General features: G+C 40.5%; 1 protein-coding gene and 1 pseudogene across 1 annotated transcript in view; both read left to right on the plus strand.

Moving 5' to 3' along the window:
* The first annotated feature begins 4,949 nt into the window (after positions 1-4,949).
* SHISAL2B (shisa like 2B) overlaps positions 4,950-21,496 on the plus strand; it is a 28,951-nt gene continuing 12,404 nt past the window's right edge. The window contains exons 1-2 of the mRNA XM_036280868.1: positions 4,950-5,140; positions 12,720-12,877. Of these exons, the coding sequence (XP_036136761.1) occupies positions 4,950-5,140; positions 12,720-12,877 (349 nt within the window). The remainder of the gene's footprint in view (positions 5,141-12,719; positions 12,878-21,496) is intronic.
* On the plus strand, positions 5,207-7,325 carry LOC118641479 (annotated as a pseudogene).

The raw sequence follows: 21,496 nt of genomic DNA on the forward strand, positions 1-21,496 counted from the left end.
GCGGGATTTGTACCCACCCTTCACAGCCAGTGCTCACTAACACCCCACCCACCACCACCACCATTATGCTCACTCAGTAACTCTCCTCTCCGCTTCTCACCTCCTTTTATTGCCAACAAATCCTTTCGCTCCTTTTGGTCTTCCATATGTTTAGGCATATGTTCTGCTGCCTTGTAGCTTGTAAACCATGATTTCAGCTTCCTTATGACCCCTGTTTCCTCCTGGTCCCTCTATGTGTGTCTTTTCAGATTCTCCTCTACCCAGTAATTGCTCAGTTCCATCAGTTTCAGGGAGGTTTCAGGGAGCTACATGGCGAGAAAATCCTGTGGCTGGGCTTTGAAAACTGACCAAGATCTGGGGAGAAAGAAGAAAGTCATGGTATTTCTTGGATAGAAAAACCTAACTTGGAGATGTTTCTGGGGCAGGTGGAAGACTGATTCTCCAGAGCAGGAGAGTGTGCTACAGATGACCAAGAGAGCAATGAACTTGGAAGGTAGAGTGGCACTGATTACAGAAGCTTGGGAAATACGGATCTATTGAAGGCTTTTGAGCAAATCACTCCTCTGGCCTCTTCATTATTTCTATAGCCACGTCCGCTTTGTTTGAACCCTGGTCTTGCATTTACCCAATTAGCCAGATATTTCTTGTTCCTAATTTCTCTCCACTTGTTCTATTGCACCAGTTTTGGGTGAACCCTGTTGGGCTCATGATAAAAAGTCACCTGAGACACACTACTTGCCTTTGTCCTACGGTCAAGTTACATCAGCGGTTCTCAAACCTATCAGACTCAATGTTCACTTTATAAGAAAGAGTTCCATAATTTCTTCTTTTACTCTCTTGAAATAAAATTTGTGTGTAATATGATGGATCTACACACCTAATTGTATGGGATGAACTATATCCCCTCAAATTCATATGATGAAGTCTTCACCCCAGTATCCTAGAATCTGCCTGTATTTGGAAATAGGATCCTTACAGAGCTAATTAAGTTTAAATGAAGTCATATGGGTGGGCCCGGAACCATTATGACTGCCCCTCACATGAAGAGAAAATTTGGAAACAAACACCTAGGGAGAGAAGACAATGTGAAGACCCAGAGAGCAGACAGCCATCTATAAGCCAAGAATCTGAAACAGATTCTTCCCTCACAGCCCTCAGAAGAAAACAACCTGTGGGCACCTTGGTCACAGGCATCCAGCTTACATTACTGTGAGAAAATCCATCTTTGTTGTTTCTGCCTCCCAGTCTGGGCCGCAGCAGCCCTAGCTAAATAGTACACTAATGATACATATTAGTGTAGCTAAGTAGTACACTAATGATACATACTAGTGTAGCTAAGTAGTACACTAATGATACATACTAGTGTAGCTAAGTAGTACACTAATGATACATACTAATGCCGTACTGTAATGTAAAGAAGAAATAAATGGAATGTAATTTACAATATAATATAGATTTCCATTTGTAAAGGCTCAAGCACAGCTCTACCAAAAGGCAACATTTACACCAACACCATGCATGCAGCCAGCTAGGAATCACAAACGCAGGCTGACACCTACGGCTTGTGGTACTGGCAACTCAAATGCCAAATTTGGAGCAGCATTCGCATTGGTACATCATTTTCTGAAAGAATGAAAAAGTCTTGGTGAAGTGCCAAACAAAACAAAGAACAATCTTCCTTCAATTTAAATGGTAGTTACGTTCCCGGAGAATTCAAGAACTACGTTGTATTTGTTTGTAACACAGGAACAGGTGCTAGGCGCAGATAATTATAAATAGGTTTTCCAACGACATGACTGTCCTGTGGAACGTTTCAAAGTCACAGCCAGTTCTTCATTTTTCTGTACATGTTGCAGATGGCAGGAGGTTTAGCATCCCTGGCCCACATCCATCTCAATCATCGTGACAACCCCAAATGCCCCCTAGTTTATAAATATTTCCTAAATGTTCCCTAAAAGGGAGTGCCACTTTTGTTGAGAAGCAGTGAGATATAAGAAAAAAAAAAAATGATGCAATTTATGGCTATCTTTTGGTGTTGGTCCTACCCCATTCCCACTCCCTGCCAGAATCACTCCAGCCTGGAGGCAGAGACCTGGGGACAAGGTGACCTGGGATCACACAGTCGAGCAAGTGGAATGCACCTTCTGAACTGGTATTGCTGAAAGCCAGCCTGGACATTGACCTTAAGCTTCATGCAGAAAAAGGCTCCTTCGTTTGCTCAGACTTCGGAGGCCTCAAGGCACTTGAAGCTTGCTAGAGTCTAGCAGCTGTGGGCCTGCCTCTCTCTGCGTGTGTTTTGGGGGTTGGAAAGGGCTAAGAGGGTTGCTGTGATTACAGAGGCTGCTGTGGGTCAGAGCACAGCCCGGGAGAAGCATCCCGACAAATCCTGCTGTTCATCTCCCTGCTCCTGTTCCTGGACTACTGACCATTCATTGTTGGAGAAAATCACATGAGCCAACAAGTTGGTCCCACCAGAAAGCTATGATTTCCAACCATAACTGGAGCCTGAACAGTGCACCCAAACCTTTGTCCCACTCTGTCTGTCACCTGGGCATGTTCCTGACTGTGCTTACTCTCAACCTTTCCACTCTCTTCAAGCACTCAAATCCCACCTTGTTGTCACACTAAGACAACCACGGTCATTGTCCTGAAGGACGTTCCTCCTTCTTATCTCAAGATTTCTTTTCCTCTTGCACAGGAGGAAGCAAAGTCCATTTTGTTGCCGGTGGCCTGTGCTGCCTATGTCTCCCCCTTCCAAGGGAACATGCTTCATTGATTAAAAAGCTTCTGTTCCCTTCAACTGCCTTCTCATCTCATCTTTGCCTGAAACTGTGCTAGGTGAGTCAGAACCCTTTGGTTGCAAGCAGTAGAATCCAACTTCAATGCACTATACCCAGAAGTGGCTTTTATTCTAAAGAACCAAGGATGTTTCAAGAAACCCAACGGCAGGAATGCCATTGTCTCCGGAAAGGACTTGAACATGAACTGCAGTCATCAGCACTCTTCCCACCCATCTTTTCTGTTCCTCTTTAGTTGCATCATTTTTTCTCTCTTGTACACTTGCTTCTTGTGGCTTCATATCTGCAGAATCCCAATTCCATGAGAGAGAAACTTACTTGCCTAGCTTGGATCAGGTTCAGCCTCCTGGCAAGTCCAGCTAAAATGGCTTAATAGGGGCCAGCTTTACCCTCTTGCCTGAAACAAGTAAATGCACAAAATATAGAAGCAATGTGTTTTGAACGTGGGTATCAGTAGGTGTAGGACAGTGCTCCATGAGAGAAGAAACAGAGAAGATGAGCTTTATAATTGCTCCAACTTGCTGCCTGGAGAGTTTCCAGACTGCGGCACAAGGGTGGGGAACCCAAGAGGAGCTCAACAGTCTCCCTGAGTTGAGAAAACAGAGCTTGGAATTCAGGGAAGACATGGTGGCTAGAGGTAGCAGGTCAGAAAATCAGAGAGAAGAGAGCTGGAGAGAAGGGGTGGGGGTGGGGGGACTCACTGAGTTTCAGCTGAGTACTGATCAGTACATCCCTGTAAAAAAATATATTAGAAGCCAGGAAAGAGCAACCTAAAAGGTGCAGAGGGAACACTCCTTGAAGCTGTCACTGGGCCTGAAATAGTTTGTTTCCACCAGTCAGAATGGTAAGTCTTGTAATTCACAAGGTATCCAGTGGAATACTCAGAGGGTATCACCTCAGTTTTGGGGAAACATCTAGGCCCCAAGCCTGCTCTGGTCCTACCTTAGACCTTAAAAGCAAACCTGAAAGAATCCAACTGTTTCCAAGTATCTCAACTGCATCCCAGAACAAAGTTCAAGATTACTTTAGGAACACAAAAATACCCAGCACCCAAGGTAAAACTCAAAATTCTGGCATTCAATCAACCCTTTGGCCAAAGAAAGGAAGGAGAAAATAAAGAGGAAGGAACTCTGCTCAGTCTGTCTCAGAAATTCTCTGGATGTTATCCTTTCTCCTTTCCCATCACAAGGCCATTATTATTTTCTTCTTCACACACCAAGTTCTGCCTGGCTTATTTCAAGGAGCCTTCATGACTATTGTTATTTTAGAAGGACTCTGCAGACACATTAGGAAGATAAGAATACCAAACAAAAAGGGTGCGAGGGAAGTTTGCGCGCTTTAAAACCGACCAAGCTTTCTCCCTGTTTCCCTCGCCACCTCCTCTCAGAGAGTCCTCCGTTTCTTGAGGGACCCTGCCTTTCCCTCTCTGTCCGGACTGTTTTATTGAACACGGAGTGTGGTTCGTTTTCGGAGAAAATTGTGTTTCTTTTCTGATTTTACATCGGCAGATTTTAATGTTTCACGTGGACTTCTCAAAGAAGGGGTACTTCTCAACACCCCCTCACTGATAAGTAGTTCAATGCTTGTTGTTCTGCCCACCCCCCTCTCCTGGGGGCAATGGCCCGGGGTGGGTGAAGGCTCTCAGCCCCGCTCCGCTCCGTTTGCCTGGAACCCACCTGCCCTGTCCGTGGGCAAACAGAACTGCAACTTCGGCGCATCTGTCTACATGGCAAACAAGTCCTCAAACTCCACTTCTTTCTCAGGTGAAATCTTCCTGGCATCGAGTGGGAACAGGTTGTTGCCGAAGTGAGGGAAAGTGGAGGGGTGTCGGGGGAGGGCGAAGAACGCAGACGAGGAGAACGGACAGAAGGCGCCGGGCCGGTGCCCAGCCCAGGAAAGGAACGACCACTCGGCAGCGAGGGGGAGACGCGCGAGGCAAGCGACCGACCGCACACTAGTGGACCGGGGAGGGGAGAGAGAGAGGAGGCGCGCGAAGGCTGAACTCCCAGCAGCCAGACTCCGGATCGGAAGAGGGGAGCGGGGCCGAGGGGTTGGCAGGGGCGGAGGGGTCGGCAGGCGTGGGTGCTGCGGCATTCGTGCGGTCCGAGGGCAGACCGGGGGCTGGCGTGGCCCTGCCCGCAGCCAGCCGCGATGGGCGAGGCGAGCCGGGTGTGCTCCGGCTACTACAGCCTCAACCACAGCTTCGTGGAGCCCTTTCGGTGTCCCCGGCGCGGCGAGGCGGCCACCCTCCTCTACTGCTGCGGCTTCGCAGACCTCAAGTACTGCTGCAGCGAACCCGGCAGCTACTTCCCCTACAAACACAGCTACATGTGGAGCCTCAGGTGGGCAGGGCAGGTGGCTGGTGGGCTGGGGTCCTGGGGGGCGGTGGGCTGGGGTCCTGGGGGGCGATGGGCAGTGCCACAGCGGGCGGAGGGAAGTCGCCCGTGTCCCCCGAGCCGCTCAGGTCGGGTCCCTCCAGAAGGAGCCTCGGAGGGTGGGTGAGGGCTCAGCACAGAAACCCCGGCCCGCTTGGAGATGCCCCGGGAGCCGGGACTCCTCAGGCGAGGGTCGGGCTGAGGCCGCCAGAGGTGTGAATCCGCCCCGGGACCCCAGGAGAGGCGCGCTCTGGAGGAGCGAGGGCTCTGCGCCTAGGGCGCACCAGCCAGTCCCCGCTGCCCAGGCTCAGTTCCCCGCCAGCCTCACCAGAGTGGATTGCTCCCGGGGACCAGTCCCAGGCAGGCAACTCTGCTGGCAGAGACAAGACAACTCGAGGAGGTTTTAATTATCTTTTTTATTTGCTTGGGCATTTGGTGCATTTAAATAGAAAAGGGACCCATTTTTAAGCATTAACCAAGGTTCAGGGTATTTTAAGTCTCTTGGGAGGTGAAAAAGAATGGGCTGTATTTAAAATATCGAAAAGGTAGGGGTGTGCGCGCGTGCGTGCGTGCGTGTGTGTGTGTGTGTGTGTGTGCGCGCACGCGGGGGAGCAAGCAAGCAACTGGACTTTATAATTTGCTGTTTACATGTGATCTGACACTGACCCTGAACCGAACTGTAGACACACTCTGTAGAACCTTTCCAGGACACCCCCTTTCTAAACGGGGTGGCCATTGCTGAAGAGGCATTCTTAGGTGGGTCTTTCTTGCCTCTTTTTCCTATGGTGGGAATTTTACTTATTCCAACTAGTATTTATGCGGATATTTTTCATTATGAAGTGCTTCTTCTCCCCTTTCATTCCAAAGGTTTGCAGACTTTGAACTTGATTCTTTTCTTTTGCCTGGAGAATGAATGGGGTGTCAGACTGTAAGAAAGAACTCCCACCCACTTTAAATTGTTTCTTACTAAGGGGCAGGGAGCTACTACTAAGAGGAAGAATGCAGGGTGGGGCAAAAGCAGGTTTACAGCCCAGGGATGGAGAGCTTTTGTGGTGGCAGCAAAACTTGGAACCCAACTGGGCCCAGAGCTTCTTCACAAAATAATTGATGGCATTTGTAGCCAAACTTATGCTCTCTACCAGGATTATCATAGTGTTTGGGATTCCACAGAATAGATTCATGTTCTAGATGATATTACCACATTTTTATTTTTTTTAAAATATGTTTTATTGATTTTCTTTTTTTGTCAGAGAGACATAGAAACCTCATGTGAGAGAGAGATATTGATCAGCTGCCTCCTGCATGCCCCTTACTGGGGACTGAGCTAGCAACCGGGGAGCCATATGCCGACAGGGAATCCAACTGGGACCTGTCAGTCTATGGGACCACGCTCAACCCACTGAGCCACAGTGGCCCGGCTAACACATTTTTCAAAGCTGTAATTGAGTGAGAGCCCAGGGAGACTTCAGATGACTATCTCCTATCTTTGTATCACCTGACCAGCAGGACCTCTAAGCAGGACCTCTTGTGATAAACCATAAGCCAAGCTGAGAAAGCTGCACTGTTGAGATGACAAAGATAAACATTTATCAACTTCCCCAAATAGTGCTAAGTATTGGCCTATGTGTCCTCTCACAGAGATGTACTGAAATATTTTGCTTGCATTCTATGTTCCAATGTCTGTTGTGTGTCCCATTACTGCACGTATATTTTGGCAGCAAGTTAGGCATAGTTTATGCATATATTTCAATAGTTTTAATAAACAATCTCAGTCTAGCCAAAAAGAACCTGTAGTTGATAAAAGTTTATCTGATAAAGAGATATCTCAGCAATTGAATCAGTTTAATTCATTTTATCACAAGGCTTTCATGAAATGCTTGAAAAGTATGAAAGATGAAAGTAAGCAGGATCTGTTAGAAGTTAATAAGGTTAATATTTACTCTGCATCGCTACAGGATTTTGATTGGCAATTAAAGCTTGCCTTTCTATAGCAATTCTAAAATTGCTACATTACAAATGCCACTTTTAAACCTTCATCTAGATGTAAAAGAAAATGGTGAAGTTAAACCATATTCTGTTGAAAGGAGTAAAGAAGCAGAATCTAAAAAATTCCTTGGAAGCAGCTAATAAGGTCATCCTGCAGTTGAAATAATGAAATGATGAATACCAACATTATCAGATTCCACTGCTACAACTGATAGAACAGAGTGAATACTGTGCATTCTGAAAATTTGTGATATACCATATGCCAAGCTGAGAAAGCTGCACTGTTGAGATGGCAAAGATAAACATTTATCAACTTCCCTAAAGAACAGGAAATTAAATGGTTGACAGAAAATGCATAAAAATTAAAGATACAAACCTATAATGGCAACCTTTATTTTCATAATGATTGTTCTGCTTCATTTATTAAATATTGGAGAAATCTTTATAAATATAGTTTTACTGATAATTAAAAATAGGTTCCAAAGTATTGTAAACATACAAAGCACACAAAAACTTGTATCTTACTTTAAGAAGTATGTGGCCCTGGCCAGGTGGTTAGGTTTGTTGGAGTGTCATCCTGTACACCAGAAGATTGCAGGTTTGCTACCTGGTTGGGGTGTGTACTGGAGGCAACCCATCAATGTTTCCCTCTCACATCAATGTTTCTCTCTCTCTCCCCCTCCCTCTCCCTAAGATCAATGAAAACATATTTTCGAGTAAAGATTAAGGGGGAAAAAAGGATGTGAATGTCAACGATATATATTATGGTAATATGTATGTGATTAATTTATATTTAAAAAATAACTTTTAAAGAATTTATAAGCTGCACATATAACCCAGGAGATTCCATATCTTTCTCATATTTTAAAGGAAAGATTAGCCCTGGCCAGTTTGGCTCAGCGGTTAGAGCGTCGGCCTGCGGTCCGGAGAGACCCGGGTTCGATTCCCGCTAAGGGCACATACTTCGGTTGCAGTTTGTCCCCGGCCCTGGTTGGTCGTGTGGGTGGCAGCCACTCGATGTGTCCCTTCACGTCGATGTTTCTCTCTCTCTCTCCCTTCCTCTCTCTCCCTCCCACTCTGTACAAAAAATGGAAAAATATCCTCGGGTGAGGATAAAAAAAAAAAAAAAAAAAAAGGAAAGATTATAAAATGTAAAATTTCTTAGGGAAAAAACTCTTCAGACATGAATAGGAAAAAAAAAACTAAATATGTATGAACAACTTTGAGTTTATGAATTCTGGAAACTAAAATCTTGTATTAGAACATAGGAAAAATGTAATAACACTGCTACTTTTATATTTCTAGGTTTGATTGGGATAGTATCAGCTGATAAAAAAGTATATGCCATTGCGTAGTGTATATATTACTATTCAAATATCAGCTACAACCATATATATGCCCATTTTTGTTATAAACTCTCAATATTGAATTTAACAGTTTTGGATGTTAACTTTATTGGCCAACAAATCATTTTTTATTTCAGTTAAGTTTAAAGATAAGCATTCTGAACAAGTGAAAAATACAATTTCATTATATTAAAAAGTGTATTTACAGTTTTGAGCACACAAAACAGAGTTCATTCTTGTTTTACTATTTACTCAGTATTGTATTATTTTCCATACAAATCACTGTAAACCTACTTTTGTCCCACCCTGTATTATTTCCCCCAGTCTCCTAGGATAATCCAGAATTTGGCACACATGCCCAGTTTGCAGCAAATGACTTTAAATGTTATTTTCTGAAGCAGTAAAATAATTTTGCATGTATTGCAAGCTTCAAAAAAATCTCCAAAGGTGTGCCCACTTGCCAATGAGCTCAACTAACAAAGTTGTATTGTGTCACAGTGGGGCACAATCTCAAAAAATAATGCCCACTTATCATTATTTGGGAAAGCAATCTATATTGCACTTGCATATTATTTGGCCTTTTGGAAAATAACATAGTAACCCTACTCTGAATCTTTGGAGGTGTGAATAATGGTAGCAAAACCTCCAACAGAGATGGGCAACTCTTAAGGCAAACTCATTTTTTGACTTAAATCTCCAAAGTGCCTGGATTCTCATACCCCCAGCTCACTGCAAAGTGAAATGTAGCAGAGGCTAAAACCCTTCCTGAGGTTTATGAGGGCACAAAGGGATGAACAGATTGCTGAGGTCTTCGTTCAGCACTGAAAAATGGACAGTGCACCTCCTTTCTTGGGAAATATAAGAATGTTTTTAGCTGATGGCATCAGTTGGCAGTGTTAAACCTGAGGAGCTTGTTAGTTATTGAGCTCTGAGAACACACTGGGGAGGTTAAAATGTAGAGCTTCATTTCCCTCATATTCTTTGCTCTCCACCTCTAATTTAAAATAGTTCAACTGTGAAAAATATTGCAGAAGTCACTAGCATTTGTTCTAAAATTCTGCAGCTGCTAGAGAAAGACACAGGTATAGCTCCTACCAGGTAAGTCAAGTTGTTGAGTAGAATTGCCCCATGAACATGACAACAGCTCAGACCCTCTTTCAAGGACTGCCATCGGGTGCTATGAAGAAAGAATAATTCTGTCTCTTTTCTGTGTCTGGTCCACTTCCATCTTTTCTCTTCCTACAGATCCCTAACCTCTTAGTTTCTTTTGGTAGCTTTCTTCAGGACCTAGGAAAAGACATAATGTCTATTGCACAGGGACATGTATGAGTTCAGTAAATATTTGTTGAAACAAATATTTTAGGAGCTTCCCGGAGCTCCATCTTTATCTAGAGGTTTGCATGCATAAAGCAACGTGTCTATAACGTGGAACTGTGGCATTGAAACAGTTTGTCAAGATTGTGAAGAACCGCCTTTTAAACCAGAAAGCAGAAATAGCATACTCTGTTTTTGTTTTTCCTCCAAATCATGTAGACTGTTTTGTTGTTATTGTTGTTGTTGTTAATCCTCTGCCAAGGATATTTTCCCATTGATTTTTAAAATAAAGTGGAAGGGGCGGTGGGGGGTAGGGGAGATAGAGAGAGAGAGAGAGAGAGAGAGAGAGAGAGAGAAAACAAACACCAATGGCAGAGAGTCACATTGATCATTTGCTTCCTGCATGACCCTGACTAGGGCCAAGTATCGAACCTGCAACCCAGATACCTACCCTTGACCAGGAATCAAACCCTTGACCTTTCAGTCCTTGGGACGATGCTCTAACCGCTGGCCAGGGCTGGACTGGTTTTTTAATTGTGTACATTAAAAGCCCACTATAACTATGTTGAATTTAACTAAGTTGACAATTTGACTTTTAGATGGATTAAATTATGTTTTTACTTTGGATGGGTTTTTTTTTTCTATAACCTGGTTTTCATTTCAGGGATCTTTCCAGATATTTGGCCTCCTAGCTGCCTTGTACAGCAAATAGTATTAATTAAGTAGATTATGTTCTCATGTGTCTGTGTAGAGTCCTCACCCTCCCTGACTTGTACAATCTACAAAAGGCAGATTTGCCTGGCTGGTGTGGTTCAGTGGATTGAGTGTCATCCCATGGACTGAGAGGTCCTGGTTCGATTCCAGTCAGGGCACATGCCTGGGTTGCGGGCTCGATCCCCCGTAGGGGGTGTGCAGGAGGTAGCCAATCGATGTATGTCTCTCACATTGATGTTTCTATCTCTCCATTCCTCTCTCTAGAGAATCAATATAAAAAAATTTTTTTAAAGGCAGCTTTTGTGCAAACAAGCAAGAAAGAGGAGCTGCCAAAGCCAGGAGTCTACCCCTTGGAGTGTACCAAGTGAGGGCAAACCCCAACTTAAATATATAACTATATACTGACTCTAGCCACAGAATTACAGTCTTCACTTGTCTGCAGGGCTAGGGGCGGTGGGTTGACACTAATAAACCAAGCACAAGAACCTTTATGTGTGTGGCTCAGGATGCAACCTCTAAATTGCAGGGGTGCTTTATCCCCTAAAAACAAGGTTAAGTTGGATGAGCTTAGCCCCTTACTTTTAATTCTGTTCTCCTTACTCCCAAAGTAGAAAATAGCAGAAGCCTACAGGCAAGCCAGGAAGATAATAAAGGAAAAGATCATTACTTTTGATTGATGATAACTTTTTATTTATTTATTTATTTATTTTATTTTTATTTTTTATTTATTTATTTTTTTTATCCTCACCCGAGGACATTTTTCTATTTTTTATTCAGGTAGAGTGGGAGGAGAGAGAGGAACAGAGAGAGAGAGAGAAACATCGATGTGAAAGGAACACATCGAGTGGCTGCCACCCGCACAACCGACCAGGGCCGGGGACAAACTGCAACCGAGGTACGCGCCCTTAGCGGGAACCGAACCCGGGTCTCTCAGGACCGCAGGCCGACGCTCCAACCGCTGAGCCAAACCGGCCAGGGCTGATGATAACTTTTTAATTACAAGTGGACCAATCACCAGTAAATGATTATTTACTTCCATTTATGGAACGTTTACTATATGCTAAGTACTCTATAAACACTTTTAACAAGTGTACACTATGTGAAAGTCAACAGAAGTATCTGTCCTTGAGCAACTTAAAATCTAGTTATATATTTACACACCCACACATTTATATGGTTCATGAAAGTACATATGTTTGCATTCATCTTTCAAAATAATTTTTTTTCAAGCTCCATTTCCCATTTAAAATTATTAAGTTCTCAGGTTTATGTAAACTATGTTAGTTCTCAAATGATTAGCCTTATAGATAACTGTATCAGAAGGAATTATTACAAATTTAGTGAGCAAATAATATCAGATACACACTTTATTTTTAGAGGACAGTACAAGGGTTTCTTCCTTAATGCTAGAAGCCATTGGTGTTATGCTCTTTTGGAAAAGACAAACTCAGACTAAACAAGAACTTTATATAAATTTCATAATGATTGCTTTCCTTAAAAACATTTTTTTTCCTTTATTGATTTAGAGAGAGAGAGGAAGAAAGAAGAAGAGATAAATAGAAACATGGATTAGCTGCCTCCTACATGCCCCTCCTGGGGATTTGGCCCACAACCTGGTCATGTGCCCTGACCAGGAATCGAACTGGTGACCTCTTGATGCATGGTTCAACACTCAACCAGTGAGCCATACTGGCCAGGATAGATTGCTTTCCTTTAATTAAACCTTGTTCTTCTATTTTGTAATAGTTGTGGTTTTGTATATTAGTAAATGGTATCTCCCATACCTGTCTCCCAAAGCAAAGTTCTGCATTTCTGACAAACATTGCAGAGATAAATGTTGTCATACTCATCTTTTATTGGTGAACCTGAACTTTGCTTCTAGAAGACTGATAGTAGAGGCTTGATTGAGATGTCTTTGAATTATCTCTAGAGAGTCATGTAAACTTTTACCTAGCATATGAATTCACATGATATTCAATACTAATATTAACATATACATGTATAGAGAAAATATAAGAATTTTGTGGTAGAAAAAGGTGAGCTGTAGATTTTAATCATATGCTGTTTATCCTAAGATATAATTTTATTAGGAATAATGGAAGCAATAACTAACACTATTTAAACCTCCACTTTAGCTCCTGTGCAGACTGGGCTGTGTGACTCACAATGTTTCCTGTTTCCCTCAGCATCGGCGCCCTGACTGGACTGGGAATCGCTGCTCTTGTTTTACTCGCCTTTGTCATCAGCGTCTGTGTCCTTTGCTACTTATTTCTGTATACAAAGCCTCAAAGATTAGACACTGGCCTTAAACTTCAACACCTAGAGGCTTCTTCCACTCAAGAAGGTAATCAGTATCCATTATTTGTAGCCAATTACCTGTACTCTGTTCAAAAGAATAACCTGTACCTGGGTAACAGATCATGAATGTTTTTGAAAAATTCAACTCATTATGTGTCTTTGTAAAAATTCACGTTAAATGAGGCCACAATGATGAAATACCTTAGAGAAATTGTGCCTATGGAAGAATAGCAGAAGGATGTAGATATTCTTGTGAAAAATAATACATTGATCCAATAAATCTACTTGAAGATATTTATAACTCTTTCCGTTGTGAAGGTTTTATCTTCTTGGAAGTTTTTGAAATATATTTTTATTGATGTTTTAGAGAGAGAGGAAGGGGAAGAGAGAGATAGAAACATTGATGTGAGAGAGAAACATTAATAGGCTGCCTCTTGCATGCCCCCTACTGGGAATTGAGCCTGCAACCTGGGCATGTGCCCCAACCAGGAATTGAACCAGGACCTCTCAGTCCATGGGATGACGTTCAATCCATTGAGCCACACCAGCCAGGCTCTTCTTGAAATTTTTAAATTTTGTTTTTGATGGAACCACAGAAGTCAAATAAATAGAGAAACAACATACCTGATAATGAATTCTCAGTGTTGCGTACTCCAGAATGGTTAGTCTATGGCCAGTTAAGCATTTACCTGTGCGTCTATGGTGTACAGAATTCAGAGGAGACAAAAAATAATTCAGAGGCAAATAAAAGAAACATAAAAATAGACAAGAGACAGTTTCTGTTCTTGAATAGATTATGAACTAATCAACATATAGTGGTGTGTGCAGTGTGACTATAAAGTAGAAAGAAATTTTTATGTATATATGGTTTGTGGAACTGGGTCTCATTGTTATCTCAGTCTTGAAGTGCTACACAAATGCTAATTGTTATAATTAACAAACTCAGAAAGAATTGTTAATATTTTGTGAATATAAATTCCTATGCATGTATTTAAAGAGTAGGAATCATGCCTTGGCCAGCGTGGCTCAGTTGGTTGGAGCACCGAAGGGTTGTGGGTTTGATTCCTGATCAGGGCACAATCCCAGGTTGTGGGTTCTACCTCTGATTGGAGCACATATGGGAGGCAACTGATTGATGTTTCTGTCTCACATCGATGTTTCTCTTTCTCTCCCTCTAAAATCAATAAAAACATATCTTCAAGCGAGGATTACAAAAAAAAGTAATAATCATGAACTGTATTTTGATATATATTTCTCATATATTTTAATCAAAAATTAGAATAAGACACAAATACTTTCATTTAAAAAGAACATTTTAAAGTTATTTTTTTAATATTTAGAGAATGCTGTGCTTATGTGCTCTTTTTCAGCTGAATCCTGAAATTTATATTTATGGAGCACATGGTCTGCAACCTTTTAAACCCACTGCTGCTGCCTGATGGCGTTAGCTCTGTTTCCTTCCCTGTGGGAAGCTCTCTCAGAGGGCATGCTGTGTTTCAGAGCAAGAGGCCCATGTCAAGTCTGTGGCGTCCTCTTTCTGAAGCACTTTCTGAAGTTTGGAGATTGCATGGCGGAGTTGTTATGGGTTAGACCCTATTTCTCCACAGGCAAAATGAAACTGGATTAGCGATTATGAAATTATCAGATGATAGAATTAGTGTTTGTCTCAATTGCTTAGATATTGTAAGGTGCCGGTTCTTGAGTTTTACTGTGCATAAGAATCACCTAGGGAGCTTGTAAAAATGGCAAACTCCAGACTCTGCTTTTTAAAACAAATAGCTCCTCTTCCTACTCTATCCTTACTCCCCTGCTTTCTACTCTCCAAAGAACAGCCTGTTAAAACCAAAGTCGGCCATGCCATTTCTCTGCTCAAAACCCATCACCTCCCATCTCTCTCAATAGATATGGCATCTTTACTGTGACCTCTAAGCTTTGTAGACTGCCCTCTTCACCCTTCTTTCTCTCATCCCCTATGCCCAGCTACATTGGTCTCTTTGTTGTGTCTTGAAACTCCTGCCTCAGGGCTTTTGTACATGTTGTCACCATTGTCTAGAATGTTTTCCCTTTAGATGCATGCACAACTTGCACTTGCACTATCTTTAATTCTTTACTAAAAGTCACCCTCCCAGGGAGTTCTTCCCTTGTCACTCTATCTACATTTTAAACTCCCCTCCCACATTTCCTGCTTTATATTTCTCCTAAGCATTTACCACTAGTATACAATATATTTTAGTTTTCTGTTGTCTAACTTTTATCCCCTCCAACTAGAAAGTAAGTTCTAAGAAAGTAGTAAGTTTGGGCTTGTTTCTTCACTACTGTATTCCGAGTACCTCGGAACATGTAACAACTGTTTGCTGAATAAATTGAATGGAGTAGCACTGCACCTCTACTGCAGGTGGTCAAAGGATCATGTGTATTGTCACCATCCCAGTCATCAAACATCATTGAGTGCCTTCTCTATACAACGCACTGTGCTAAATAAAAATTGGTTATTTTGCTGGTTTATCTTAGGGTCTGCTCCAAATGTTACTTCATGTTGGCTCTGAGAACCTGGCAACAGAATTAGTAGGCCTGTTGATTCAAGTCATGTAGTCTTACTGCAATTTAGCAAAGGAGTTCCATTAATGCACTTCCCATGTAGTTAGATGAGGTTGCTGTCTTGCAATGAAATGTCCCTACTCTGCCCCTCTTAAAAACATTATGTTTATAAAGTCAGCAAATTAATTTAATATACCTTTGCTACTGTCAAGGCAGGATTGTATATGCTCACTGCCTTCTTGCTGCTTTCACAGAGTGATTTGGGTCCCTTGGATTAATTTTAACCAAATCAGACATAGTGGAGAGCCCAAGACAAAATACGTGATCCAAATATCTCTTGAATGGGAAGAGAAAATGGTTTATATTTGAAGGTGGCCTTTTGACATAATAATTAAAAACATTGCTGTGTATGCTGTAAATATACATGCTCCACTCCAATGATTCTCCCACCTAGGAATACCTGTCAGGTTTCTAGCTATTAAGAAAACAAGTCTTGCCCTGGCCGGTTTTGCTCAGTGGTTAGAGTGTTGGCCTGAGAACCAAAGAGTCTTGGGTTTGATTCCAGTCAAGGGCATGTATCTTAGTTGCTGTTCAGTCCCCAGCCCTGGTTGGGGTTGTGCTGGAGGCAACCAATTGATGTGTCTCTCTCACATCAGTGTTTCTCTCTGTCTCTCTCTCCCTCCCACTCTATCTGAAGATAAATGGAAAAATATCCTCGGGTGAGGATTTAAAAAAAAAGAAAACAAATCTTTACTCCATTTAAGAAATGCCTTCAAGGTTATGAACATGGTAAAATAGTTACACAATAATTAAGCAAGTAAACATATATCAGAAGAAACTTGGTTTCACCAGTTATCACTCCTTTCTTTCAAAACTTTCTGTTCTTAAGAGGCAAACTTCCATAATTTTATTTATTTATTTTTATATTTTATCTTTTCCCATCACCATTTATCCCCCTACACCCTCTCTTCTACCTCCAGTCACCCCCCAATCACCACAAGTACTTATGCTGTCCTTGTCCATAAGTACTTTTACTCTTTTCTTCTTTTTTTGCACAATCAATCCAAACCCCAGTACTCACCCCCCACCAGAGCTGTCTGCCTGCTCTGTATCTATGAGATGGTCTCTAGTTTGCTTGTTAGTTCATTAAATTCCACATATGAGGGAAATCATATGATACTCGTCTTTCTCTGACTGGCCTATTTCACTTAGCATAATGTTTTACAGGCCCATCCATGATGTCGCAAGGGTAAAATTTTTTTCCTTTTTAAGGCCTAGTATATTCCATGCTATAAATATACCACAGTTATTTTTTCTACTCATCTACTAAGGGACACTTGGGCTGCTTCCATTTTGGCTATTGTAAATAACGCCGCAATGAACATAGGAGTAAATATATTCTTTCAAATTAGTGTTTCGGGTCCCTTGGGATAAATTCCCAATAGTGGAATTGCTGAGTCATAAGACAGTTCCAGTATTAATTTTTTTAGGTAAGTCCATACTGCTTTCCACAATGGCTGCACCAATCTGCATTCCCACCAACAGTACACAAGGATTCCTTTTTCTCCACAACCTTGCCAACACTTGTTGTCGATTGATTTATTGATGGTAGCCATTCTGACAGGTGTGAGGTGATACCTCATTGTGGTTTTAACTTGTATTTCTCTGATGATTAGTGACACTGAGCATTTTTTCATATGTCCTCTTTGGAGAAATGTCTATGCAGGTCTTTTGCCCATTTTTAAATTGGATTTTTTTTTTTTTTTTTGGTGTTGAGTTTTATAATAAGTTTTGGATATTAACTCCTTATTAGACATATCAGTGAATATGTTCCCCATTCAGTGAGTTGTCTTTTCATTTTGTTGATGGTTTCCTTTGCTGTGCAAAATCTTATTAGTTTGATGTAGTCCCATTTGTTTATTTTTTCTTTTGTTTTCCTTACCAAAGGAGATATATCAGAAAAAATATTCCTACAAGAAATGTCCAATATTTTACTGCCCGTGTTTTCTTCTAGGATTTTTATGGTTTTGAGTCTAACATTTAAGTATTTAATCCATTTTGAGTTTATTCTTGTGTGTACTATAAATGTGGTCTGGTTTCATTTTTTTGAACATATATGTCTAATTTTCCCAACACAAATTATTGAATAGACTATCTTTAGCCTATTTTATGTTTTTGTCAAATATTAATGACTATAAAGGCATGGGTTTATTTCTGGGCTTTCTATTCTGTTCCATTGATCTATTTTTATGCCAGTACTCTGCTGTTTTGATTTCTGTGGCCTTGTAGTATAGTTTGATATCAGGTGCGTGATTACTCCAACTTTGTTCTTCTTTCTCAAGATTGCTGTTGCTATTCAGGGTTTTTTGTTGTTCCACATAAATTTTTGGAATGTTTGTTCTAGTTCTGTGAAATGCATTGTTGGTTATCTTGATAGGAATTGTGTTGAATCTGTAGATTGCTTTGGGTAGTATGGACATTTTAATGATGTTAATTCTTCCTATCCATGAACACAGTATATACACTTCCACTTACTTGTATCTTCTTCAATTGTTTTCTTTAGTGTCTTATAATTTTCTGAGTACAATCGGCCCTTGTTTATTGCAGTTAATCAGTTCCAGACTCTACTGCGATAAATGAATTTCCACGAAGTAGGAGTCTTTATTTATATACAGTTGTCCCTCGCCACTTTGCACTTTGACTTTTGCAGCTTCACTCTATTGTGGTTTTTTCAGATGTAGTATAGTATCTGAAAAAAACGTGATAGAGTGAAGCCATGAAAGTCGGAGCATGAAGTAGCAAGGGACGACTATACAAGTCTTTTGCACCATTGGTTAAATTTATTCCTAAGAATTTTATTCTTTTTGAAGCAATTGTGAATGGAATTGTTTTTGTTTTGTTTTGTTTTTTAATTTTTTTAATTTTTTTTATCCTCACCCGAGGATATTTTTCCATTTTTTGTACAGATAGAGTGGGAGGGAGAGAGAGTGAGAAACATCGACGTGAAGGGACACATCGAGTGGCTGCCACCCGCACGACCAACCAGGGCCGGGGACAAACTGCAACCGAGGTACGTGCCCTTAGCGGGAACTGAACCCGGGTGTCTCCAGACCGCAGGCCGACGCTCTAACCGCTGAGCCAAACCGGCCAGGGCTGTTTTGTTTTGTTTTTAGTTTTCCTTTCTGATAGCTCATTATTGGTGTATAAAAATGCAATTAAGTTTTGGATATTTATTTTGTATCCTGATACTTTACTGAATTCATTTATCAGTTCTAGTAGGTTTTTGAAGGAATCTTTAAGTTATCATGTCATATGCAAATAATGACAGTTTTACTTCTTCCTTTCCAATTTGGATGACTTTTATTTCTTCTTGTTGTCTGATTGCTGTGGCTAGGACTTTCAGTACTATGTTGAATAAGAGTAGTGAAAGTAGACATCCCTGTCTTGTTCCCACTCTTAAGAGGAACACTTTCAATTTTTGCCCATTGAGTATGATGTTGGCAGTGGGTTTGTCATATATGGCCTTTATTACATTGAGATATGTTTCCTCTATTCCCACTTTGCTGAGAGGTTTTATCATAATGGGTGCTGGATAAATCAAATGTTTTTTCTGCATCTATGGATATGATCACGTAGTTTTTATACTTCATTTTATGTGGTGTACCATGTTTACTGTTTTGCAAATATTGTACCAACCTTGTATACCCAGAATAAATCACATATGATCAAGGTTTATAATCTTTTTAATGTATTGCTGAGTTTGGTTTGCTAATATCTTGTTGAGGATTTTAGCATCTGTGTTCATCAGAGATATTGGCCTGTAATTTTCTTTCTTTGTCATGTCTTTATCTGGTTTTGGAATTAGGATAATCCTGGTCTCGTAAAAGAAACTTGGGAGTCTTCCCTCCTCTTGAATTGTTTGGAAAAGTTTGAGAAGGATAGATGTTAGTAATTCTTTGAATGTTTGGTAAAATTCATCAGCAAAGCCATCCAGTCCAGGGCTTTTGTGTTGGGAGTTTTTTTGTTTTGTTTTTTACTACTTTAATTTCACTAGTTGTATGTAATCTGTCTATTCAGATTCTGATTCTTCTGTTTCAGCTTTGGATGATTGTATATTTCTAGAAATTTATTCATTTCCCTAGATTGTCCAATTTGTTGGCATATATTTGTTCATAATGTTTTCTTACAATCCTTTGTATTTCTTTGGTGTCAATTATTACTTCTCTTTCATTTCTGATTGTATATTTAGATCATCTCTCTTTTTTGCTTGATGAGTCTGGTTAAAGATTTGTCAATCTTGTTTATCTTTTCAAAAAACCAGCTTTTGGTTCATTGATCTTTCATATAGTTTTTTTAGGCCCTGTGTCATTTACATCTGCTCTGCTCTTTATTATTTTCTTCTTCTACTCACTCTCGGCATTGTTGTTTTGTTGTTGTTGTTTGTTTAGTTTTTAAGTTTCTTTAAGTGTAAAGTTAGATTGTTTATTTGAACTTTTTCTTGTTTCTCAATATAAACCTGTAATGCTATGAATTTTCCTGTTAGGACTGCTTTTCCTGTGTCCCATGGGTTGTGTTCTCATTTTCATTTGTTTCAAGGTATCTTTTTATTTCTCTCTTGATCTCATTGCTAACCCATTTATTGTTTAGTAACATGTTATTTACCCTCAATGTCTGTATGTGTGTTTCAGTTTTCTTCTTGTGACTGATTTCAGGTTTTATAGCATTACACTTTGAGAAAATGCTTGATATGATTTCAACCTTCTTAAATTTATTAAGACTTATCTCGTGTCCTAAAATGTGGCCTCTCTTAGAAGACATTTCATAGGCACTTGAAAATATTGTATACTCTTCTGCTTTGGAGTGAAATGCTCTGAGGATATCAATTAAATCCATTTAATTTAGAGTGTCATTTAAGGCTGCCATCTCCTTGTTGATTTTCTGTCTGGAAGATTTAGCCATTGATGTCAATGAGGTGATAAAATTCCCTTCATAACTGTATTACTATCAATCTCTTCCTTTATGTTCATCAAGATTTGCTTTACATATTTGGGTGCATAAATATTTATAAGGATTATGAACTCTTCTTGGATTGCTCTTTTTATCATTATGTAGTGTCCTTCTTTGTCTCTTAATATTGTCTCGGTCTTAAAGTCTATTTTGTCAGATGTAAGTATTGCTACCCCAGTATTTCTTTTTCCTTTCTATTTGCATGAAATATCTTTTTCTATCCCTTTACTTTTAGTCTGTGTTTATCATTCATTCTGAGTTGTGTCTCTTGAAGACAGAATATACAGGGTCTTGTTTTCTTATCCATTCCACTACATTATGTCTTTTGATTGGAGCATTTAAGCCATTTACATTTAAAGTGATTATTGATAGGTACATATTTATTGCCTTTTTATTTTTTTAACTAAAAAATTGGATGCTTTTTTCTACCTTGTCTTTGAAATCACTGATTTGATCCTCTGCTTCATTGAGCCTACTGTTTATTTCTTCTAGTGTATTCTTTATTTCAGATATGGCATTCTTCATTTCTGACTGGCCTTTTTAATGGTTTCTATGTCCTTTTTAATGCTGTTGAGCATCCTTATAATCAGTACTGTGAACTCTGTATCTGATAAATTGCTTATCTCCATTTAATTTAGCTCTTTTTCTGGAAAATTCTCTTGTTTCTTCATTTGGGGCTTGTTTCTTTGTCTCCCCATTTTGGCTGCCTCTGTGTTTGTCTCTTTGTATTAGTCCAATGGGTTATGCATATATGCATATATGTACTTATATCTGCTACCACTCCCAGTTTTGGTAGGATGGCTTTATGTAGTAGGTGACCCTTGGGACCCAGTGATGCAGTCACCTGACCACCTGAGCTGGGTGCTCTAAGAATGTCCCTTGTGCACATTATGTGGGCCCTTCTGTTGTAATTTAGTCTTGATTGCTATTGGCCCATTCATGTGTGGGATTAACCCTCAGGCTGGCTGACAGTGAGGTTCAATACCCAACACAGCATGCAAGCTGCTATGTAGGTGCTGGTCACATGAAGCAGAATTCACTTAAGCAGGGGTTAGTGCCTGCTGAGATCTCCCTGTGGATATGTTGCTTATGAATCTTATTGGATCTTATTCTGTCATTG

This window comes from Molossus molossus, unplaced genomic scaffold (genome assembly GCF_014108415.1).
Source record: "Molossus molossus isolate mMolMol1 unplaced genomic scaffold, mMolMol1.p scaffold_m16_p_3, whole genome shotgun sequence".
Lineage (NCBI taxonomy): Eukaryota > Metazoa > Chordata > Mammalia > Chiroptera > Molossidae > Molossus > Molossus molossus.